General features: G+C 39.6%; 1 protein-coding gene across 4 annotated transcripts in view; it reads right to left on the bottom strand.

Annotated features, from left to right (window-relative positions):
• PATJ (PATJ crumbs cell polarity complex component) overlaps positions 1-26065 on the bottom strand; it is a 345818-nt gene that overhangs the window by 87340 nt on the left and 232413 nt on the right. For all 4 annotated transcript variants that reach the window (XM_075998871.1, XM_075998878.1, XM_075998885.1 and 1 more), the window contains 2 exons: positions 21191-21263; positions 5109-5198 (listed from right to left, as the gene is read on the bottom strand). In XM_075998871.1, the coding sequence (XP_075854986.1) occupies positions 5109-5198; positions 21191-21263 (163 nt within the window). The remainder of the gene's footprint in view (positions 1-5108; positions 5199-21190; positions 21264-26065) is intronic.

Below are 26065 nucleotides of genomic sequence, written 5' to 3'. Positions count from 1 at the left end.
TCCTGAATAAGGGAGATCTGCCCTCACCCAATGTGGGCAGGCACTATCCAATCGGCAGAGGAAAGGCAAACACATTCTCTCTCTTTTTTCTAGAGCTTGATTGAGTACCATCTGCTTCTGTCCTGGGACAACAGAGCCTGAGGTTCTCTGGCCTCTGGATGCGGGACTTATATGAGCGGTTCTCTGGCCTGACGACTTGAACTGAGCCACGCTACTGGCTTCCCTCACTCTGCAGACTGCAGACCCTGCTGTGGTACTTCCAGCCTCCACAGACGTGTGAGCCAAGTCCCCTAATAAATCCCCTCTACTGTATCTCTATATGCTATTGGTTCCGTCTCTCTGGAGAACCCTAACGCATTAGTAACCGCATTTTTTCGGGTTGGAAAATTCACTTCAAATTTCCAAGTTATACCTTAATACTTCCCTCGGAATAGCTAATCTTTATATGGCTAAACCCTTAGTGCTTTAATTAGAATTACAACATTGTCATTATTAATAACAAGAACTCATTCTTAAAGTGATTATGGTGTACTCTAAGTAGACTCTGTGATTATTAACTCTTTTAATTCTTACAACGCTTTGTTTCTTTCCTCCATTTCACAGATGCAGAAACTGAGTCCCAGAGAGGTTAAGTCATATCCTGAAGGTTATATTGCTAATAAATGGTAGAACCTGGATTTGAATCCGAGCAGTCTTGCTCCAGTGTTTGCACTCTTAATAATCTAGTTATACCGATTCAAAAAAGCATATTATATGAACACAGATATTACAAATGTTATAAAAACAGATTTATGCCCCAAAGACGAAAATAATTATTTTAGGAATTCATGAGCTTCTATGTCAGCAAGCTACCAGGGAGTCACAGACCTTTCAGAAAGAGTTCCAGCTCTTCCAATTTCTAGTTTGTGATCATTCACTGAGAAGATTAAGGTCACATTTATAAATCTGGGATAAATAATTTCTGTTCTTTTTACATAGGGTTAATATTTTGGGGGGATAAGATTGAATAAGATGGTGAACCAACTCATTATCATTTTATTTTTTTTTTTTCTTTTGTTAACCAGAACATGTGGACTCATTATCATTTTAGAAGAAACTACGATATTAAAAAATTAAGCTAATGAGATAATAGATGGAACATTGTTTTGCAAATCAGAAAGTTTTATACTAATAGTTTCTTAAAAATCCTTTTCAGGGCCTGGCATGGTGACTCAAACCTGTAATCCTAGCACTCTGGGGGCCATGGCAGGAGGATCGCTTGAGGCTAGGAGTTCAAGACCAGCCTGAGCAACACAGTGAGACTCCCGTCTCTACAAAAAAAATACAAAAATTAGCCCAGCATGGTGGAGCGCCTGTAGTCTGAGATATTCTGGAGGATTTCTTGAGCCCAGGATTTTGAAGTTGCAGTGAGCTATGATCATGCTACTACACTCTACCCGGGGTGACAGAGCAAGACCTTGCCTCAGGGAAAAAAAAAAAAAAAAAGAGAGAGAGACAGAAGAGTCTTCAAAAGGCTTAAAAATAGTCTTAACAGACTCTCACCTAGAATTCTGAAATAGATATCAGACACTTCACCGACTCCAGTCTCTCACAATTGGAATCTATGTTTCACAAACCATCATCTGATCTACAAACAAGTTACTTCTCCTTTAAAAATATTTAGAGAAATGGAATACATTCTGAAGTTATTATAAACTCCTTGGCTGTGTATCTGGGGGCTACTGAGATACGGCCCAAAGCCAACTACAACCGGATGGTGGAAATGGCACTGGAGTATGCACAGATCCATGACTTAGTCTTAGCTCTGAAAACAACAAATCATCTTGGAGAAGTGACTTAATGGCTCTTTGGAGTGTAATTTCTCTTAGGTAGCGCCTTGTGTACACATGTATCCACCCAGCTATCAACAGACATTTATTGAGCACTGAACATAAAAAGAATAAATTAACCTATAATTCATAGTATACAGTTCCTGCACTCCTGTGCTTCCACAGCCCACTGCTGCTCTACAGAAGGCCAGTCCCTACTCCATAACCCATACTGTTCATCTGGTAAACCTTCTCGAATTTATGCCAACCTCAGCAATTTCAGATGCCTTCTCATCTTTAAACGTTCATCTTAAAGGCCTTCCTAATCTAAGAAACCTTCCCTAATCTCCAAACGAGATGGGTTTCCTTCCTCCCCTTGATGCACTTCTGCCTGGCATGATTTTCTAGATATAAATTCTATTACCCTGGCTGATGCTTAGAGGATAAGATTCATATGGGCGAGGGCTGTGTTTTTCTCTTGGTGACTTTTGCAGGGTCCAGCACAGTGCCCGATGAGACATTTGCCCCCACAGGAAACAGGCAAGAAACCTTCAGAGGGTTAGAGCTTACTGCTCCCACCTGTAAAAACAGTCAAGGCCCACACAGATCACATATTACTGTCTGGATAAGGCAGATCCAGCAATAATCCTAGGATGGTGTAGCCAAGCAGCGGAGTGCACAGCAGTTTTACAACAGAAACAATCAAACAATGACTAGTGATGATGAAAAGTTATTTATATTTTATCATAAGACAACAACTCTGTATGTATTAGGCTGAACCATATGAAAATTTTACCTATAAAACAGCAATTTCACATGTTTCAATCTAACATTTTGCTGATGTATGTATTATCTGTCTCCTTTCCCACTCCACAGTGGCATGAGTCCCATGAGGGAAGGCATTTTTGTACGTTTCATTCACCATTGTATCTCCAGTGTCTGGAACATGGTGGCATTTGGCAAATATTTGTTGGATGAATGAATGAACTTACTAAGCACCAACTATTTGCCTTATACTCTTCTATATGATTTATATTTCATAACCATTTGTTTCCTCATAACATCCTAATTACTGCCATTCTTCAGATGAGGAAACCGAGGCTTGGTGAGGTCGAGTGACTTTCCTAAGACCACGTTCTTAACCAATACTTTATGCGAGGCCATTTATGCTATAAAAGTTGTCCAAGTTCACACTGTCTTTCCTCTCTGAACTAGACCATGCACAGATTCTACTGAAAGCAGTGATAAATTTCAGGATACCCAAAACAGAGGAAAGTGGGCAGGAACAAAGGGGAAAAAGAGAGGCACTAGGCAATGGGTTTGGGGAAGCCCATTACTCTTCGTGAAATCCAGCACGAAACATTTTCTAAAAATGACCCTCAGTCCTTCAGGTCCTCTGCTTCTTCAACTGTCTTCACAGTTGCAGTCCTGTCATTGGTGCTGCTTACTTGGGAAGAAGGGGCAGATGATGGATGCCTCTTGCCTCGAGCCTACAGATGAGCCTCGTAGGGACTACCAGACTCTCCTAGCAAGCGAGCATTCCCACCCTTTTTACCCTTTCTTCTGTAGACGAGATTCGGGGCCCCTACTTGTAAAGTCCTGTTGCTTTAAAAAACTATTGCCCTAACCTATCTATGATGGAGATACAGTGCCAAAAAGAACAAGTGAATAGTTAATATATTTTTAAATGAAAGGGATTTCAGTTTGAAATTTGTTGATGTTACTCATTCTCCTTTAATGCAAATATGCAGTCTATCTTTTGGAAAGGGAAAACTGTAACCTTGGGACACCTTGTTCAAGAACAACAGTCATAATTTGTCACTGTCACTATTCTTGATGCCAGGGGTCTCAGGTCACGTGTAGGGTTTGTCAGAGTGGCTCATTACAATTTCTGCTCTTGCTGAAATGTCCTTTTTCTTCACCTGAAAGAATTAGTTTACTTTCTAAGATATGGAATATAAGGCAGTCCCAATATATTTTCTAAAAGTTGAAAAAAGATAAATGGATGATTTTTCAAACTCCCTAAAGTATAATAAAATGAACAACTCTGGGCTGTCATAAAATCAGGTTGACACTACTAAGTGATCAGTTCTTTGAGATTTGTAAGATATTTTAAAACATAGAGGAAAAAAAAACCCCACATTTCTTTTTAGAATTTGTAGTCTAACCCTGGAAGTGCTACACTGCAAAACAGAAATGGAGATTATGAGCAAAGCATGGGATTCAGGCAGAATGAGGATCAATCTCCAAGTCTATCCCACGCTAGCTGGTGGCCTTTGGCAAGTTAGTTAACTTCTCTCTCAGTTTCCTCACATGTAGGAAAATCAAAGATCAGGAAGTGAATAAAGCACAGTACCTGGTACACAGTAAATGCTCAATAACTATTTATTTTAAAATGGGGTCTCACTATGTTGTCCAGGCTGGTCTCAAAGTCCAGGACTTAAGCGATCCTCCTGCCTCAGGCTCCTGAGGAGCTCCTGAGTAGCTGGGATTACAGGTGCATGGCACCAGGGCTGGGTCTCAATAACTATTAAATAACAAAATATTAAACATTAGATTACATAGGAGGGAGAGTTCTCTAAAACTGCCTCTCTTCTAATGCCTTAGCCCCTGGATGAGTTTAACTATCTTTTACTGTGAGCCAATGGAATAAATGTAACATTTTTTCCTGTACCTCTAGGACTAATTCAGCACAGCCTTATAGAAACCCAATGTTAAACATGATTGACTGACTGACAGATTGATTTAGAGACAGAGTCTCACTCTGTTGCCTGGGCTAGAGTGCCATGGCGTCAGCCTAGCTCACAGCAACCTCAAACTCCTGGGCTCAAGCAATTCTTCTGCCTAGGCCTCCCGAGTAGCTGGGGGTAGCATGCGCCACCATGCCTGGCTAATTTTTTCTCTATTTTTTTAGTTGGCCAATTAATTTCTTTCTATTTTTAGTAGAGACAGGTCTTGCTCTTGCTAAGGCTGGTGTCAAACCCCTGACCTTGAGCGATCCTCTCGCCTCGGCCTCCCAGAGAGCTAGGATTACAAGCATGAGCCACCGTGCCTGGCCTTAAACAAGATTTAAAGGATTGCTTCTTTAGCCCTAGACAGCACAATTCAAGTGTCAAGAAGGTAGGAGATGCTATTCTTCAGACTGAATGGATTGCTCACTACATGGAATAGCTTCTCCTGTCTCAGAAGTCAGGATTCTCAGAGAAACAAACACAACAGATGGTCCTCTCCAGGGTGGTACAAAATACAGGCAATACGTCCCTAAGAAGAACATAGGATGGAAATACCCAGGATTCTCACCGGTTTGGAGCTTTCGCTTTCAGGCAACTGTTTAGTGCCAACTTGAAGACTGCCATCTTCCTCACTATTAACAGGTTCGCCACTCTGATCCTATGGGACATCAAAAAAGAAAATGGTAAAGATGTCATTCTTCACTCATAGTCCCCCAAACTGTACAGATGCTCAATCACAGTTGCTTGTTTTCTTGTTATAATGGATATTGCTTCCGCTGCAGAAGCTGTCCCTGTTTTCTTCCTTTCTAAGAGAAGGCCATTTTTCCCCCAGGTATCTATCCCTGCTGCTCATAGATATGCCTTAGGTAAAGCTGGTACCCACTCTCGGTTTCAGGTATAGGCCCGATTGCCTAAGGGTTGGTCTCTTCTTTTTGCCAATGATTTTGTCAGGATGGGTATGTTCCCAATGGGTACCTTGGGAATGGATTTTGTCAGTTCTGGCCAATGGGACACAAAGAAAGATTTGCTGGAGACTTGTGGAAAGTTCTTCTTTACTCCTAAGAGAGCCATGAGAAGTCCCCATACTTCCCTAATTAACAAGAAAGCATGAAGCCCAAATTTCCATGGGCAGCCATCCCCCAACGATGAGGGAACCAGCCTCAGGATGAAGCTGGCACTGTGGGTGACAGAGCAAAGATAGAGATGGAAAGAATTGGTTCTCTGATGGCAAAATGGGACCACTGGATCAACAAGCCTAGAGCCCAGCCTTAACCATAGCCACTTTCTGTGAGAAAGAATAAATTTCTTTGTTTCAGCCAGTTTGAATTAGCTATTCTGTTATCTCCAGCCAAAATTTTCTCACTGAGCCAGTTGATTATGTTCTGTATAAGACTCAACTGCTTGAAAAAAGAGATTATGTTGATCTTGTTTATTTCTGAAATCAAGTACCTAGCACCATGCCTGGCACATGGACACCACTTGAGAAACCCTGGTTGTACCAATGAATGCAGTACTTGTTTTCTTTGATGACTTTTTCCTGCAGAATCTTAAAAATATATATTTAATATAAATGAGACATCTGGTAATAATAAGCCCCATTAAAATTCTAAAATACATTAAGCATCTCAATTGAATTATGACATATTAAATGTTATAGTTAATTAACTAGAAGTTTCTGCACTTTCTGGGGTTACCTAAAGGAGCATGAGGGTGATAAATGTAGTATTGTACTTATTGTACATTGTACTTATCTGGATTTTTATTTTAAATCACCACCACCCTAGAATTACTGCATATTTCGACAGGATAGTTTGTAAAAAGAAAAAAATAGTTTTGATTTTGGCACTGTCAACCTCACTCGTAATTAAAGAAATGCAAATTACAGCAAAGAGAAAGCATTCTTTCAGTTATCAAATAAAGGACAGAAAAGAAGACCATTCAGTATTGATAATATTATAGGGAAACAGGAACTTTTACACACCATTGAGAGAATGTAAATTAGGACAAAAAACATACATAATATATAGATATAGATATGTATGCAGAGAAAATGTCTATAAATATATAGAACAAATTTTTTTAATTGCTTACTTCCAGGGAGTGGTATTATGGAATGAGGACTTCTTGCATTAGTTATTTCTATACTATTGGATTAGAGAAGAATTAGCATATGTAGTATTGCCTATTTAAAAATAAAATAAGGGAGAACTATGAGAAATACCTAAAAGAAAAAAAAATCCAAAATAAAAAGTATCATGGACTTAAGAATTGGTCAGATCTGGGTTCAAATCTCAAGTCTGCCACTTAGAATTACATTATTTAGGGCAAGTTGTTTTCTGATTCTGAGTACAGGCTGAGTATACCTTTCCTGAAATGCTTGGGCCCAGAATTGTTTTGGATTTTGGAATATTTGCATTATACTTACTAGTTGAGCATCCCAAACCCCAAAATCCAAAATTCGAAATGCTCCAAAGGGCATTTCCTTTGAGTGTCACGTTGACGCTTCGAAAGTTTTAGATTTTGGAGCATTTTGATTTTTGGATGCTCAACATGTACTTGTTTTTAAAGTACAGAAAAAAATACCAGATTAAAAATACTACCCTATCAGGTTGCTTTGAAGATTAATGAGTTAACATATAAAACATCTATATGCATAACACTAAGTGTAGTTTTGTTTATAGCTTTTTGTTGAGGGGGGGTTCTTCATTTCTATTCTGTCTAATGTAATCTTCCTACCAACACTATATGGATTTGTACCACTGTGATCAAAATTCATGGATGAGAAAAATGATATATTTTAAATAACATGCTAAAGAACTCCTAGCTAGTAAGAGAGGCAAATCAAGGATTCAAAGCTCAGTGAGACTGACACCAAGGGCCATGTTCTTGGTACATTTAGGGTCTTGGGCCTAGCATATAGGCCCAAGTTGAAGCATCCCTTAAACAGCTGTTTTCTTTCCTATTTTAGTATTCATTTTATAAAGACCAAGAAACTCTCGTCTTCAATGCGCACATTGCTGAAAAATGTAAATGTAAAGATCTAATTTATTTTTAATTTTAATTTTTTTTGAGTCAGAGTCTCACTTTGTTGCCCAGGCTACAGTGAGTGCTGTGGCGTCAGCCTAGCTCACAGCAACCTCAATCTCCTGGGCTTAAGCAATCCTGCTGCCTCAGCCTCCCGAGTGGCTGAGACTACAAGCATGCACCACTATGCCCGGCTAATTTTTTCTCTATATATTAGTTGGCCAATTAATTTCTTTTTATTTATAGTAGAGATAGGGTCTCACTCTTACTCAGGCTCGTTTTGAACTCCTGACCTCAAGCAATCCGCCCGCCTCGGCCTCCCAGAGTGCTAGGATTACAGGCGTGAGCCACCGCGCCCAGCCTCTCTAGTTTATTTAAGGGAGACTTTCTGTCTCTCTTCAAAGGCCCTTCAATTTAGGGCCCTATATACTAGGCCCTAAATAAATGATGCTCTTGTTTCTCTCTCATTCTTTCTTTTTAGTATTGAGTGTTGATAAGTAATCTTATAGAAGATAGGACTGACAATCTTTTTAAAAATTATTGTCATGAGACCATGGATTTTAAAAAATGTGATTCAGCATATTTTATAACCAGAAAATTTGTTTAGAAAGCACATCATCTTTGATAGGATGGCTTTGCTAATAAACTATTTAACAGAGAAAAAAAGAGGAAAAAACTCACAACACATAATTGCCCCTTTGAAGAGAAATCTTACACAACAGTCCCATGTATGATTAACCACCTGTGGCCTAACTTGTTTTTTCTAAAAGTTTCTTTTTCACAGCACTTAAAAAGAACTGGGAAGATACAAGGAGTGTGGATACCAGTTCCTGCCAGATCACATTCCAAGGACTCTGATAGCCTCACAGAGGACTAAAAAAAAAAAAAAAAGAAAGAAAACAGCTGCAGCCATTTCACAGGTGCCAGCTTGTAGCAATAAGTCCCCCCTTCCCATTTACCACCTAATAACCCCCACCCCCAAACATCTTATCCTCCCTGTGGGCACTTCTCCTTTCTTTCCCTTATGCCATGCCCTTCCCACCTTTGGGAAGTAAAATAAACTTTCTTTCTTTAAAACTATTGTACTCTTTGTGTCGAGAATTCTTTCTCATCCCACGTCACCAGTTCTCCACCCTAACAGTCTTCTCAGTGAATTCTGGGCAATCAAAATTACCATATAAACTAAACATGCCCAAGTTAAGAAATAAATTTTGAAAACAAATTTTTAGCATATTAGACAGTGGGTAAGTTTTAGAAACAGAAAAAGTCTTAACAAATGAATTACCCTTTCAAAAATCAGTACTTAATCCATGGAAAGCTTTCAATATCCAAATTACTTAGTATGTCCGGTTCTGCAAATTGTGGCCCCTGAAGAGGGCCCGGTGAGGATATGGTATCCAACGGGAGCTTTGAAGCAGACAATGTTTGTAACTACAGCACGTTAGATTGTAGAACAAACCAACAGGTCACTCCTCTAGTAACCTTGCAAATGGCCATCACCTCTGGTCCCAAGTGAGAAGAGATTTGCACCAAGATAGTGGTCAGCTGAGACCATTCATATAATTGTGTATATGTCTCCTTGGGGAAAAGGAAGTCTTTCTTAAATAAATTAGAGAAATCTTTACATTTACATTTCTCAGCAATGTACATACTGAAGATGAGAGTTGCTTGGTCTTTATAAAATGAATACTAAAGTAGGGAAGAAAACAGCTGCTTAATGGATGCTTCAATTTGGAATATTTAAGAAAACACGGTCAAAACAAATAGTGTATGTCGCCTTTAAGATGTGAATAAAAACAGAAAATACCCTCTACATCTATACTCACATCCCACACTTCGAAACTAGAGGCTCAAGTGAAGCAGAATTTATTGTACAAAGGTAGGTCTCAACTGGCCGGTTAGCTCAGTTGGTTAGAGCGTGGTGCTAATAACAAAGGTAGGTCTCAATGCCACTTATTCCATAAATCCCTTCCTTCTTAGCTGGGAGATCTCTCTCCTTCTTCTAGATTCTTCTCACATCCTGAACCTCTTTTGTCACCATCATCTCTTTTGTACCCTAACTGTGCATACACAGAACTGATGTCTCTGATGAGAATGAAAGATCCTTGAATCCAACATTTGTGCCTCATTCATTTGCTTTGTCTAACTCATTTTTACATTCATCTTAGGTCTGTCTCTCTTCAAAGTCCATCTTCTTTTTAACTGTACTATGCTCTCCTTCCAAATCTTTTCTTCTGTTTTTAGTTTGAGACTCCACACAGGAGGGTTTGAGGTCTGAATCCAGATGGAGAGGAGAGTCAGGCAAAAAGGAAGTTGGAATTGAGAAACATTAGCAAGAAAGTATTTGCTTTTCAGGAGAGCTAAAGTGTACAAGAGAGTGTTCCTACTGAAATGAGGCACAGAACAAAACAATGTGGATTCTGTTCTGAGAACAGAACGGCTTATGAGTTAAGGAGCCTTCCAAATACCCCACTCAGGAGCTTAGAACGATAAAGAAGGGGAAACAGGTCAGCAGCATGATTTCTAAGGTATGAGTGTATCAGGGTGCTTTGAAGACCATCTGGCTGATGGAAGGCAGCCCACTGACACCCAGATGAGTCAGCTAATCCAGGTGGCTGGATGCCCGTCCTCACTTGCTCATCATCAAACCACCTGTCCAAAGCTGCCTGCTCAGCCACGCCTGCTTTCCCCATGAAGACCACAGTCAGTAATTTCCACAGTGAATTATGTTTTATAGGTGAATGAACGGAGAAGGCAAGGCTCATGATTGTACATTTAACACAGGTAAGACGTGCAGTCTGATCCTCATGTAGTTCCAAACTCCCTTCCCTGGGGTCCCCATAAATCCTCTACATAAATTGATGATGGTTAGTATTTTATATTTAAACTTTATTTTTTTATACTCACTATTTGTCTGCAGTTTCCCCCCAACTGAACAGTGAAAACCTTAATAGCAGGAATGATGTTTTGAGAGTAGACTCTCAATAGCAACTATACATTCCCTAATATAATTTTTTTTTAAAAAAATAAACCTTATGTTGGTTTAGATTTGTCATCTCCATATTTCTTAAATCCAGTGCTGTTTTCAAAAACACTACAAAGTGATTTATTAGTCTCATTGCTAGCCTAAATTCACACATATTTCTTTCTGCAAAGCCACGTTTAACAGATGTGACAAAGTGAATTTCTTTCTTCTACCCCTAAACATGAGCATATTTACTAGGCTACTCAAAATTCCAGAAAGGCAGTGCACAATTAACATTAAAATAGAAATTATGTTAATGGAATTCCCTGCGTAATAAACCTCTCCCGTCTTTGAGGACTGCTCTACCTCACTTAGTATTCAAAAAAGCATGACTTTTGTGAAAAAGAAAAAAAATGAAGGTTCTTGATTATATAAAGACATTCTAAAAGATTCAGGCTGCCTTGTCAAGGAATGGAATAAATATCTTGCAACTGAAGTATACTTGAGCCCTCAGTATCTCTTACAGGACCACAGCAGTGGCTTCTTAATTGGGTTTCTCTCTTTAAGACATCTTTAACATCACTGTTAGACTAATCTACCTGAAGTATAGCCTTATCAGACCATTTCATTATTCAAAATGTCTTCAACAGCTCCAGTGCCCAAAGAATGAAATTCAAATCTGAGATTTAAATTCAAGCCTCTCTTTCATTTGTCCTCAATTTATTTTCTGAATTCCATCTTTTATCACTTCCTTACACATCCCCCTTATATTCGTCTCCCCATTCTACACCAACTGTTTTACTTCTGTGTTTTTGTTTGTGCTATTACCACATTCCAATCATATACATATTTAAAAGTCCAATCTATCCAACTGAAATAGCTATTCCTCTACCAGGAAATACTACTCATCTTTTCTGAACTCTTCCTGCAGTTTTATTTTATCTCCCAGGACACTCTTTACGTTAGTAACATAAATGTACATCTTATTTTTCCTGTAAGACTATAAGCTCTTTAAGGGTGAAGAATATGTGTGATTACATACAAAGTAGATATTTGGGCTGGGCGCGGTGGCTCACGCCTGTAATCCTAGCACTCTGGGAGGCCCAGGCAGGCAGATTGCTTGAGGTCAGGAGTTTGAAACCAGCCTGAGCAAGAGCAAGACCCTGTCTCTACTATAAATACAAAGAAATTAATTGGCCAACTAATATATATAGAAAAAATTAGCCGGGCATGGTGGCGCATGCCTGTAGCCCCAGCTACTCAGGAGGCTGAGGCAGCAGGATTGCTTGAGCCCAGGAGTTTGAGGTTGCTGTGAGCTAGGCTGACGCCACGGCACTCACTCTAGCCTGGGCAACAAAGCAAGACTCTGCCTAAAAAAATAAAAAAAGTAGATATTCGGTAAATAGCAGCAAGCAGAATGAACTAAATCAATAAGAAGTATTAATAATTATTCAACACTGAAATGAAACATCAAGGATATAGTAAAAAAGGAACCAAAATACAGTTCCTGCCTTTATTAAACAAGGATTATGTATTAGGCACTAGGGATTCTGTGAGCAAGAAGACAATAAACCCAGTCCTATAGAAGCATATAATTTAGTGTGGTACACACAGTCCTCATTCTTAAAACATTGAGATAATGGCTGAGCGTGGTGGCTCACGCCTATGATCCCAGCACTCTGGGAGGTGTCGGCTGGAGGATCACTTGAGGTCAGGAGTTCAAGACCAGCCTGAGCAAGAGCAAGATCCCGTTTCTACCCAAAATAGAAAAATTAGCTGGGCACAGTGGTGTGTGCCTGTAGTCCCAGCTACTTGGGAGGCTAGGCAGGAGGATGGCTTGAGCCCAGGAATTTGAGGTTGAAGTGAGCTATGATGATGCCACTGCACTCCAGCCTAGGGCAAATAAGAGACTGTCTCAAAAATAAACAAATAAATTGAGATAATGAAGGAAACATAAGAACATATAGAGAAATATAAGAATATACAGAGTCCTAGCTGAGAAAACTCATTTAGAAATAGTTCCCTCTGTTCCATAAGGCTCAGGTGACACCACACAAATGACAGAAGATAATTTTTAAATACATCATGAGTATGATATAACTAGAAAACTAGGGAATAAAGATTACTGAAGGGAACACTGTGGGATGAAGTTGATCATAATAATAGCATCCCTCATTTGAACACTTACGTTCCAGGCACTAAGCTCATTACTCTTTATTTTATTCATTTTTGAGTCATGGAAAAGTTGGAGGAACCCTCCAAAAAGCAATACTTCAAGGAATTGTTGTTTGTGAATTAATAAAGCAGAAAGGCAATCCAAGTGGAAGAAACAATAGGAGCAAAGACATAAGAGTTAGGACAGCAAGATACAAGTATGGAGTGTTTTATCAGGCATTAATGAGGGAAGAATATTGACTAATTGTGGAGGTGAATACAAGATCTTAATTCTAACCTTGAAATGAAGACTTGGTCTGATAGGCAAAAAGGAGGTAATAAAGAGTTTTGAGCAAGAGGATAAATATAGTAAATATTGTAAGAAAAGAAATCCTGATAATCTACAGGAGAAAATATTTACAAACCATACATCTGATAAGGTATTAATATTCAAAAAATATAAGGAACTCAAATTATAGCAAGAAAGCAAATAACTCAATTAAAAAATGGACAAGGACCTGAAGGGACATTTCTCAAAAGAAGACATACAGATGGCCCACAGGTATATGAAAAAATGCACATCACTAACCACAATGCAAATTGAAACCACAATGAGATGTCACCTCACACCTGTTAGAATGGCTCTATGAAAAATATGAAAGTTAATAAGTGTTGGTGAGAATGTGGGGAAAAAGGAATTCTTGTACACTTTTGGTGGGAATAAAATTTAGATCTGCTCTTATGGAAAGCAGTGTGGAGGATACTCAAGGAATTAAAAACAGAACTACTATACGATCCAGTAATCTCCACTACTGGGTAACTGTCCAAAAGAAATGAAATCAGTACATCAAAGAGATATTTGCACTCTCATATTCATTGCAGCGTTACTCACAATAGCCGAGATATGGAATCAACCCAAATATCCATCAACAAATGAATGAATAAAGAAAATGTGGTATACACAATGGAAAGAGCAGATATTCAGGTTTAAAAAAGAAGGAATCCTGTCATTTGTGACATGGATGATGAACCTGGAGGTCATTATGTTAAGTGAAATAAGCCAGGCACAGAAAGTCAAATATGTATGATTTCATCTAAATTATGGAATCTAAAAAAGTTCAACTCATAGAAGCAGAGACTACAGTGGTGATTACCAGGGATTGTAGTTTGCGATTGGGGTAGGAGTAATGTCGGTCAAAGGATACAAAATTTCAGTTAGAACAGGAAGAATAAGTTCAAGAGATCTATTATTCAACATGTTGACTATAGTTTTAATAACAATGTATTCCAAAAAAATCTTTGAGAAGATTTTAAGTACTCTCATTTAAAAAAAGGTATGCGAGGTGATACATATGTTAATTAGTTTGATTTGGCCATTCTGCAATATATACATATTTCAAAACATCATGTTGTATATGACAAATGTATACAATTTTTTTTCAGACAGGGTCTCACTTTGGTTGCTCAGGCTGGAGTGCAGTGGCCTGATAATAACCCACTGCAACTTCCAACTCCTGGGCTCAAACAATCCAACTGCCTCAGCCTCCCAAAGGGCTGGAATTACATACATGAGCTACCATGCCCAGCCTGTAATTTTTATTTTCAATTTAATTAATTAATTAATTTAAAAAAGGAAAGAAATCCTGTTTTGTCTGTAACTATTGAAAATGGAAGATGCTGGAGGCTGGGAGTTCTGGCAGAGGGCTATGATAATGTAAGCATAATCACAGCTAAAATGTGCTCTTACCATGAGCGCCAGGAATAGGGCTAAGCGCATTTTATAAGCATTATCTAATTCTTCCAACAAATCCATAGAATTATTATCAAACCTATTTATTTTTTAGTGAAAATATCAATATTTTCATTCTTTTTTTCTTTTTCTCAAGCAGATACTTTAGATCATGCAAACCCATTTTAAATGTGAGGAAAGTGAAGTTAATAGAACTTAACTGGCTCAAATTTACTTTGCTAGTAAACTGTGGAATAAAGATTGGGACTTGGATTTGTCTGAATTCCAAGCTTTTGTTTGTAATCTCTGTGCCATATAACTGCACCAGTGGTACCACAATTATCAAGAACTGCAGGGCCGGGCGCGGTGGCTCACGCCTGTAATCCTAGCACTCTGGGAGGCCGAGGCGGGCAGATTGCTTGAGGTCAGGAGTTCGATACCAGCCTGAGCGAGACCCCGTCTCTACTAAAAATAGAAAGAAATTAATTGACCAACTAAAAAATATATATACAAAAAATTAGCCGGGCATGGTGGTGCATGCCTGTAGTCCCAGCTACTCGGGAGGCTGAGGCAATAGGATTGCTTAAGCCCAGGAGTTTGAGGTTGCTGTGAGCTAGGCTGACGCCACGGCACTCACTTTAGCCTGGGCAACAAAGTGAGACTCTGTCTCAAAAAAAAAAAAAAAAAAAAAAAGGAACTGGAGCGTAATCTCTTATAAATATATATAGCTGCATGGATAACACACTTCAGTACGTGACCCTCACAAACACCCCTTGACACAGGCAAGGGAGGCTATTAGCCTGGCTGTGCAGGCAAAGACTGCCCCTCGAGAGGTTCCCTGCCTTTACCACGGTCATAGCACACAGGTCACTGTGAGAGCCCAAATCAGAACTCGTATTGTGAGAGTTCCTGTTCAATGTTCCATTAGCACTCTTGCTCACTCTACTAGCAGACAACCGCATGGAGCAATTTTGTTTTCGGCGATACCTTTGGTATCTAGAACAGTGGCTGACACATAGTAAGAGCTCGGTAAATATTTGCTGAATAAAGGAATGAATATGAGATATCATTAGTGCATAAGAAAAGTGCTGTCTAATTATGCTGAATCGTTATTACCAGGTCCAACTTAATAATGATATGGCTGTATTTCATCTGTCGGGTTATGATTTAAGTGAGCTATCTCTTTCAGTCATATGACAGGTATGAGTTATGCTTGAGTACTCACTAGAAACGTCTAAGGGGAAAAAAGGCCTAATGAGAGGGACGTCCACATGCAAATAAGAAGGGATGAGAAGTGGCCAGGTGACCAGAGCACACCTATGCTCTTCATATGCCACTCACAGGAGAGGTGTCACAAATCTTCGGTGGCGGTTATTAATGCCGATAGTCCAGAAAGGAACTAAAAAGCCCTCTTTAGAATATAATTCAAATTGTGCTGGTGCAATAGAAACATCACATGGCATATCTTTTTAGAGAAAAGGATTTATTATTTTTTTTATAAATTTAAATGTCTAATGTGATTTAATTATACTTGAAAATGAACTATAAATAATGGCACACAAATCTAATTCAGATATTATAATAAGCAACTGAAACATTGGCATTATTTATACTCTACATATATTACTAGTCTGCTTTATTTAAAAATAAAATCAGCTGGGCACGGTGGCTCATACCTGTAATCCTAGAACTCTCAAAGGCCTAGGCGGGCGGATCCTTTGAGCTCAGGAGTTTGGAGACCAGCCTGATCAAGAGCTAGACCTCATCTTTACTAAAAATAGAAAGAAATGAGCTGGACAACTAAAAATATGTAGAAAAAATTAGCGCATGGTGGCGCATGCCTATAGTCCCAGCTACTCGGGAGGCTGAGGCAGAAGGATTGCTTGAGCCCAGGAGTTTGAGGTTGCTGTGAGCTAGGCTGACGCCACGGCACTCTAGCCCAGGCAACAGAGTGAGACTGTCTCTAAATAAATAAATAAAATAAAAGCAGCCTATATTTTCAGAAAAAGATAAAGTTATTTTTAAATGACACCAAGTTATTTTTCTGGCTGATAATTGATTTTCCTAGGGTAAGTCATCAACAAAATTTTTTTTTACAGGTGACTGGTTAGAACCATTTCTGTGGTTAGCACAATTGAAAAAATGAAAAAAATAACTAATACTATAAAGCCATCCCTAGGTACGCTTTGGGGATTGGTTCCAGGACGCCCTGAGTATACCAAAATCTGTACAGACTCGAGTTTCATAGTCAGCCCTGAGGAACCGGGTATATAAAAAGTTGGCCTTCCATATACATGGGTTTCATATCCTGAGAACACTGTATTTTTGATCTGCCTTCAACTGAAAAGGTGGACCGATGGATGCAGTTCAGATCCACATTGGAGGGTCCATTTTACATTTAAATATTGAGCTAGATATACGTAAATATTTGAATAAATAAAATAGTTTGCATTTATTGAGCACTCACTGTGTGCTGTAAGCGGTACTAAATGGTTTGTATACATCACTTGGTTACTCTTTATGACAAGTCTATGGAGGGCTTGTGATAGCCCAGGTATGGACGAGGAGGCTGATGCTGAATCACATGCCTGCATCTCGGAGTGCAGGTATGCTCATTTAGGCTCTCTAGGCACCAGTCTGTCCTTTGGTAAAGTGGAGTTAACACCCTCTCTCAGTTGGGAGGCAAGTGGGACAGGGGACAACAGATCACAAGCATCTAAGATTGTGCTTGATACAGTAGACACCGTATTCAGCCATTCTGCCTTGTAAGTGCCGCCCTTTGAGCAAGAAGACAGCAGAGACTGATTGGCTGGGTATAGGTTAAGGAAGACACATCATAGATATCAGAAGTCATTTCTGACTGAAAGAATACAGACCAAACAGAACAGAAAATCCAGAAATGGTCCTCTCAAAACTAAATATTGATATCAACAGCATATATTTATCTACTCTAAGACACAAAAACTGGATCTCACAGAAGCTTTTTAAAGACATGTTAGTTTTCTCATCATTACAAGGGTAGTTTTCTTTTGCACTAAGGAAAAAAATATGTGCAATAAAAGATAAATTCAGTCCCTATGATATGATATTTTGATGTAAACATTTATAGCCAACAATACTAAAAAAACCCTCCAAAATATTGCCCCCAAAGATTTATATGACATTCTATAAATATAAGAGAATAATTAGCAATTAAGTACTAATATTTATTTTATAGCAATCATGTGCCAGGCACAAGATATATATATATCTTATTTTATCTTGATAACCCTATGAGGTAGAAATTATTATGATCTTCCTGCAGAAAAGTAAAGTGAGGTTGGAAGAAGTTATTGCAACTCCCCAAGATCACAAGTCTGGTGTGTGGCTGTGTAAGATCTGAACTGAAGTAGGCTGGCTCTGGAGCCCATCCTCTGCACCACCATGCTAAACTAACTGCCTATGCTAGAATGCAGAATGAAAAAACCCAGTGCTGGCAAGGCTATGGTGACATGGCTATTGGTAGGGAGCCACTACTACTACTTATCATTACAATCTTTTTCAATAGTAAAAGTCAATATAGATTAAAATTTTGAACATGTATAGCTTTTGAATCAGCAATTATACCGCAAGGGTATCTGTGCTATAAAAAAATAAAAGCACAGGCTGGGCACAGTGGCTCAAACCTGTAATCCTTGCACTTTGGGAGGCTGAGGCTAGAGGTCCACTTGAGCCAGGAGTTCAAGACCAGCCTGAGCAACATAGTGAGACCTTGTCTCTACATAAAAATAAAATAATTAGCCAGGCATGGTGGCACATGCCTGTAGTCCCAGCAACTCAGGAAGCCGAGGCAGGAGGATTGTTTAAGCCCAGGAATTTGAGGTTGCCGTGAGCTATGATAAATGCCTCTGTATTTTAGCCTGGGCAACAAAGCAAAATCCTGTTTCAAAAAAAAAAAAAGCACTAACATCTAGTGATTAATACACATGTGCACCCATACAAACACATGGATGTTTATCTTGGTGCTCTTTTACTGGCAAGATATTGTAGATCATCTGAATATCTGTCAACTGGAAAAAAAAAATTATAATAGGACATATTAAACATGCCATCATATTAAGCAAAAAAAGCATTTTTTTTTCCTTTTAAATGTATAGAATATATTTTAGAAGGATGTATAATAAGCATCTCAAACTTCACCTACCTGAAACAAACCTCTTAAATTTATACCTCCCTGTGGAGGAACAGCTATTCTTCAACAGACTATAGTAAATGGCATCACCATGCACCCAGTTGCTCAAGCCCCAAATCTATTTCCTGTCAGCTCCCACATTTAATCAATCAAGTTTGACTCAACCTCCAAAACATCAAGAATCTGCTCACTTTCTTCATCTCCAGTATCAACACCTCATCTAAGCCACGTTCAAATCTCACCTGGGTTTCTAGTGTATTGCTTTCACCTTCCCACAATCTAGTCTCTAACCTAGCAGCTGTGGGAGACCAGACTATGCCACCCCCAAAAAGGAAGGGTTGTTGAGCTGTAGGCAGCTAGGAAGAAGCAGATGCAGGAAGCTCTCTGCCCTCTCTTTATTTGCCTAAAAGCAGGACACAGATTTAAAGAGAAAAAAGGTATTCTCACCACCACCACCAGGGAGAACACAGGTTAACCACCGAAGACAACTGTGGACCCTTATCCTCTGGAGATGGTAACAGGGGAATCTATTATACATTAACAAGCTTTACTAACTCGCCTTTATCTGCCAGTTATTTGCCTTCCCCCAAGTTGCCCCGGCCCAGAGACAAAGTCCATTTCTTTCATCTTGTCATTTCTATAAAAATTTACTGTTTTTTGTTGTAGATGCTAACAAACTGGGATTTAAAGTCATCTCTTTGAGAACTACTTATGCCCTGTGTAACTCCCATGTATATGAAATACACGTTTTTGAACTCCTGACCTCGAGCAATCCGCCCGCCTCGGCCATCCAGAGTGCTAGGATTACAGGCGTGAGCCACCTCGCCCGGCCTGAAATACACATGTTAATGAATTACTGTTTGTTTTGGTCTTGTTAACCTGTTTTGTTATAGGAGTCTGTTTCTGTTCCAACTAAGAATCTATGAGGGGCCGGCACCGTGGCTCACGCCTGTAATCCTAGCACTCTGGGAGGCCAAGGCGGGCGGATTGCTCCAGGTCAGGAGTTCAAAACCAGCCTGAGCAAGAGCGAGACCCTGTCTCTACTATAAATAGAAATAAATTAATTGGCCAACTAATGTATATAGAAAAAATTAGCTGGCCATGATGGTGCATGCCTGTAGTCCCAGCTACTCGGGAGGCTGAGGCAGCAGGATCGCTTGAGCCCAGGAGTTTGAGGTTGCTGTGAGCTAGGCTGACGCCACGGCACTCACTTTAGCCTGGACAACAAAGCGAGACTCTGTCTCAGAAAAAAAAAAAGAAGCTATAAGGGTTGAAGAAAAAAAATTATTTTTATTCTCCTAAACAGCCAGATGCATCATTTAAAACCGTGTATCAGTGAATCTCATTTTCCTGTTTAAAAGCTTCTAGTGGCTTCCAATGCACACAGAGTAAAACCCAAACTTGTTACTCTGACTTGCAGAGCCTCTCCTCGTCTCAAATTCCACCACTCTCCCGGCTCCTACTATGCTTCCAGCCGCAGTCCTCAGACGCTCTCGCTTGAGAGCTATGCCCGTCCCCTCAGCAGAGAAAGCTCCTCCACCTTATTTGCAAACGTCTGGCTCTTTCTCATCATTTTGATCTTGTTTAAATTTCACCTTGTCCAAAGGCCTTCCCTATGACCAAAGCGGTCACATTCCCTATCTTAATTCTCTGCAAGGTGCTGACCACGATATGCTAATTCTCTTGGTGTATTTATTTCTTAATTTGTTATCTTTCTCTCCTCATTAGAATGTAAGCTGAACCATGGCAGGGAGCATTATCTGTTTTATTCACACCTGTATCTCTAATACCCAAAATAGCGCCTGACATAAAATATGTACTCACTGAACACTGGCTGAGTGAATAAAAAGAACGTGCATTGTATAATCAAATTTTTATTAAAAGGGACACTATAAATAGCTACTTATTTTTGTTGTAAAAGTAAACAGTACATAGAAAGATACTAAATAGTAAACATCAACTTCCTAGGGAGGCAGGGAAATAAAAATTAAGTTTTCCTTTAATAACTCCACATTATGCAATTAGTAACAATAAGTATGTATTTCTTTTTTGGAATTAAAAGATAATTCAATAAATAAAAACTGTGAAGGGAAGGAATATTCCCTTGGCTGGGGAGGCAAACAGATTACACAGCTTTATAACCATCTATCTACTCTGAAGCAGACCAATATTATAGCAGTCTTCTTGTACTAGTAATTTCTCCATGAATAGATGAAAGTAATTATTTAAAGATAGCTGTGATAAGAGCTATTAAAGCACTTTGAAAACATAAGGAAAGGGGTACAATTCAGACATAAAAAAGGAATTTCCTAGTAAATTCTGAAATGCCTAATTAGGACAAAATTATATATAGAGAGGAAACCTTAAGCAACTTTAAGGAAGGTAATGCTCACATGGTTAAGTTCTAATATATTTGCTTAACATTGTTTTACATTGCTTTATAATCATACCTCAGATACTTCCTGTTTTAGTGAGGGAAATTCCCTCATTAATAAATTCTAGGAGTTTAAGAATACCAAATACTGAAAAATCAAAAATGTCAGATTTGGGGAAAACGATCATGACAAATCCATCTAATTCACTGAGAGCTAATTAGGCACACCTTACCTCAACAGGAGATGGAGAACTTGATGGCAACGGGAATGGTGCAACGGCCATCTGATTGACTGCATCTTCATTTCTGTGAAATGTTACAAAAGGCAGAATGAGTACACAGTAAATGCTACGTTGATGGCTCAGATGATAAATACCGACTTAGTTCTCAGGTGAAAGTGCACACATAGCATCATAGAATTAAATACATGCATGCACACGCACACACCTTCCAAGCATGCAAAAGCTATTAGGCACAAAAAGAGATATATTACTCAAGGGACACTAAGATATAATTACTAGTGACAAAGAATGATGATGCTAGGAGTTAGTCAAATCCCACTTAGTAATTCAGGTACTACAGAGGATAATTCTGGAAATGCATCAACTTTCTCAGCACTGTGGAGTATAAATTTTTCAAATGGGCGTGTGCAAACCTAACCTCTAGGCCCCATTAATGTCTAGAGTGTTTTGTTCTTTGAACTGGAAAGGTTCCCAGCCTCCTCACTTGGCTTCTAACTTTGTTTTGCCAAATGAAGGCTGACAGGGTGTCTGCCACAGGCCCTGCAGTGTGGGTGGAGAAGTGGAGATGGATGGGGAGAGCGGAGCTCCAGACAGACAGTGCTTCGTGGCTGAGGCGCATTCTCCTCCTCCTCATCCCAATGGAGTGGAAGAGGTGGGAGCTGACACCTCGTCACCAGGGTGGCAGGCACACAACTCTCACAACACTGGTTCTGACTATTCGGGCCTGTCTCTACCACATTACTAGCAGATGGTAGGCAGTGGTCTGTGGGAGATAATGACTACCCTTTACTATTCATTCTGGATGCATGGCCAACACAATTATCTCAAGGTTTATGTGAAGCGTGACTTTGTGCTTCACGATATAAACTGAGGAAGCTCACAAAAATGCTTTTTGCTGATATGTAAAGGTCTAAGACTGCTCACAGATCTCTCTCCACGTGACCCGTGTGTATGGAAGAGGCACTGCTGACTTGGGAGGCCTCTCAAAGTTCAACCCCATTGGACATTCTATTTCTCACCAATTGGATAACAAGTCCATTGGTCCATGTCATTCCTGCTTTGGTGCGTTAGTCATATCACTGCTTTTACTTGAAATGTCTCTCTTTATTCAATTTATGCCTCACCCATCCTTCTCTAGAGTGAATTCAGTAACCTCAACTGGGTGAATTATTCCATTAAACTCAAAGACTATCTATACATTGATGTCTTCCAAATTCACATATTTAGCCCAGATATTCTTCTGAGCTTGGATATGCATATCCAACTCCTAATTTATATTCCTACTAGATGTCTCATAAGCCATCTCAAATACAATAGAGCTTTTTCTCCCACTCAGTCCCTAGATGATTCTATAGCCAATTCTCCCCACCTGTGTAAACGTCAACAATATCTGCCCAGTTGTTCAACCAAGAACCAGGAGTCTTTCTCGAAACCTTTCATCTCTCACCTGTACTTCCAACCCACCAAGTTGTGTTCATTCCACCTTCAAAACATACCCTGAACCTTTTCACTTTTTTCCATCCTATTCTATTTATAAGCCATCATCATTTCTCACCTGAAAAGAGCATCCTATTTGGTTTCCCCTCTTACATCCTCTCTCTAATCCATTCTTCACCCAGCGGAGTTATTATGATCCTAACACATAAATCTCATTATATTTCTATCTCCTGCTTAAAATCTTCCTATGGCTTATTAAGGTACTTAGGGTCAAGTCCACAATGGATGGATAAGGAGGTGATAAGGTCCCAGCCCCCATCTCTGGCCCCCTCTGCTCTCATCCCCTGGCTCACTCTGCCCCAGGCCAGCTGCACAGCTTTCTTTCCATTTTTCAACTAAGCCAAGGTCCACCCACCTTCTCTCACCCTATTCTCTTCTGCTCTGCCTGCCTGTCATCCAAGTCCTTTGTCTGATTTACACTTATTTTTCTTTCATAGTTAACATAAATGTCATTTCCTGAAACAAGCCTTCAATGACCTCCAGGATATTCTTATAGCACCCTCCACAATGATCGCGTTTATAGCTCTGTTTCTTTCATATTTTACCTAACTGATTTGTGTGAACATGTGCTTCTAATCTTTCTCTCTAGAGGGTAAGCACTCCAAGGACAAGACCCATGTCCTTCCTACTCTCTGTTACACTATCTAGGGGTAACACAGTGCCTGAAAAATGCTTGTGCTTAACATAGTTATTGGGGAAAAAATGAATAAATGGGAGTGGGATGTAATGACCATTCTCTTCAATAAGGAGATAGAAATGTAGGAGTTTCACTAACTAACTGTGGGGCTTTGGGGGAAATTTCTTCTCAGAGCCTCAGTTTCTTGATCATGTAAGCAAGAAGGTTAACTGTAAGAATCCCAAACTGTTGTCAATTCTTTGTGGAATGAAGCAGAACATAGATGAAGTCTATGTACCATTTCTTACTCTACCCTTCTTGGACTCTTGGACTATCTAGTACACAAGCTAAACCAAAGCAAACTGGAGAAAACTAAAACTATAAAGTGACATAGAGCATGAAGACTATATTTTTTTCTGCAGCATTACAGATGGCTTGAGCATGCACTATTATGTTAAGAGATAATTACTGTTTTTCAGGGAGTACAATCCATTCCTCAGCAGTTTGCTCACACACAGAAAAAGTAATCAGTCACCCTGGGTAAGTAATAGCATTTCCCCAGTGGTAATTCCTTTTCCCATTCAGTTTCTCCCATCGAACAGCACAATAGAGCTCAGTTCAGCTTAGGGCGGAAAGCCAACAGGACACGTCTGCTCCAGATTTGGAACTCATAGGGCAGAGTGGATTTGGCAGTAACTAAGTAGATGGCTTTTCATATCTCTTTCAAAGGGTACCAGCATTGAAAATATGGCTGCATCTAAATTCTTATTGAGAGATCATGATTAACTGGACCAAATTAGCTCAAATCAGTCAAGTTATCCCTTCACAATTTAAAGATTTCCCCAAATTAGTATGATTTTAATGGCCTTTAAAGTCCATATTAATTTTTTTGAACCTCACATAATAGAAAACCTATAATTACTCTCAATGAAAAGAAGACAGTTGCTGCAAGAAGTTACAGTTTGTAATCCTTTATAATCCACTTTAATAGTGACTTTCACACACCTCAGCATCGAGTCTCATAGAGCTGACACAGCAGCAAATTTAAAACCAAAAGTAGAAAGAGAGAAAACCAAAGGAGAGGAGGCATTTACACTTCAAACAAGCAGTTAGCCTGGATGACATCTGGGGAGCTTTGATCCCTCATATCCTCTGAAATCTGTTTGCTTTATATTAATCATTAACCTTTCCTTTCCACATAATTAACACAGATTTTGTTTTCTTTTTTTAGAGATGGGGTCTTCCTCTGTTGCCCAGGCTGGCCTCCATCTCCTGGGCTCAAGCGATCCTCCCGAGTAGCTAGGACTACAGGCGCTCGCCACCACGCCTGGCTAATGAACAATAAGCTTCTTAGGCTCCAGTGCCCCATATGGGACACAATCAAAAATTTTTATTGTTTATTGGTGTTTTTATAATTATCTTTGAGAGCTGTTGGGAGAGAGATAATGGAGTCCTACCACGGATAACAGTGAGAACCTTTATCCAGGGCATAGGACCCTGTGTGTGTATGTCCTTTTTGCTGTACGTGCCATGCTCAGGTATTAATGAAATCATTTGTGCTGGTCTTTCTCCCTCCCCAAGCACAGGGATGGGATCTTATCTCTTCATATCCCCAGCTTAAAGCAGGGTGCCTGGCAGAGAGCAGGTGTACTATAAATGTCTGTTGAATGAAAGTGATCTTAAAAAGGCAGGAAAAAGCAAGCAGAACTAGCAAACTGTGCCCCTTGCTTTCTGAGCAGCTTCAACCAGTTAATGGCAATGTGCTCCCTCTAGCCAACCAGCCCTCAGTATTTACCACATGTAAGGGACATTTCTTGGGGTGGCCTGGCTCACAGTGATTCCCTGAGTGGGCCATAATGCCTGCACTAGGTAACTAACAGCTCTGCCTCAACTTGACTGGGTGTAGAGGGCAGACACCCATTCAGTGTGGGCCACTCAAATTCTCTCTCCCGGGGACTCGAAATTTAGAACAGACATATAAAGATCAGGAGTGCACTGTCAAGACACAACGAATGGAACTGTTCAAGGCTAAACAGGGGACCCGAACTGCTTTCTGCTGACATCTCTAGAGTTGCCTGGTTCCTTCTCTTCTGAGTCTTAGCTGTATGGCTCTTCTCTAAAGAATCCATCAGACATTTCTGTATTCCTTTTTTTTTTTTTTTGAGACAGGGTCTCTCTTGCTCTATCACTCAGGCTGGAGTACAATGGTGAGACCACAGACCACAGCAACCTCAAACTCCTAGGCTCAAGTGATCCTCTTGCCTCAGCCTCCAAGTAGCGGGGACTACAGGCACGCACCGCCACACCCAGATAATTTTTTCTCTTTCTTGCTATGTTGCTTAGGCTGGTCTTGAACTCTCAAGCTCAAGTGATTCTCCCACCTTGGCCTCCCAAAGCACTGGGATTAGAGGTGTGAGCCACCAAACCTGGCTTATATTCTTTTCGTTTGTTTGTTTTTGATATGTTGTATCTGTATATATTTATGGGGTAAATGGGAAATTTTGTTACATGAATAGAACGTGTAATGATCAAGTCAACGTATTTAGGATATCTATGACCCAAGTATTTATCATTTCTATGCCCTGGGTACATTTCAAGTCCTTTCTTCTAGCTATTTTGAAATACCTAATAATACATTATTGTTAACTATAGCCACCCTACTCTGCTATCAAACATTATTCCTTCTATCTAACTGTTATGTTTGTACCTATCAACCAACCTCTCTTCATTCCCCCCACCCCTAAACACCCTTC

This window comes from Microcebus murinus, chromosome 2 (assembly GCF_040939455.1).
Source record: "Microcebus murinus isolate Inina chromosome 2, M.murinus_Inina_mat1.0, whole genome shotgun sequence".
NCBI lineage: Eukaryota > Metazoa > Chordata > Mammalia > Primates > Cheirogaleidae > Microcebus > Microcebus murinus.
The sequence above is the reverse complement of the archived record's forward strand: the minus strand, read 5'-3'. Positions and strand labels throughout refer to the sequence as shown.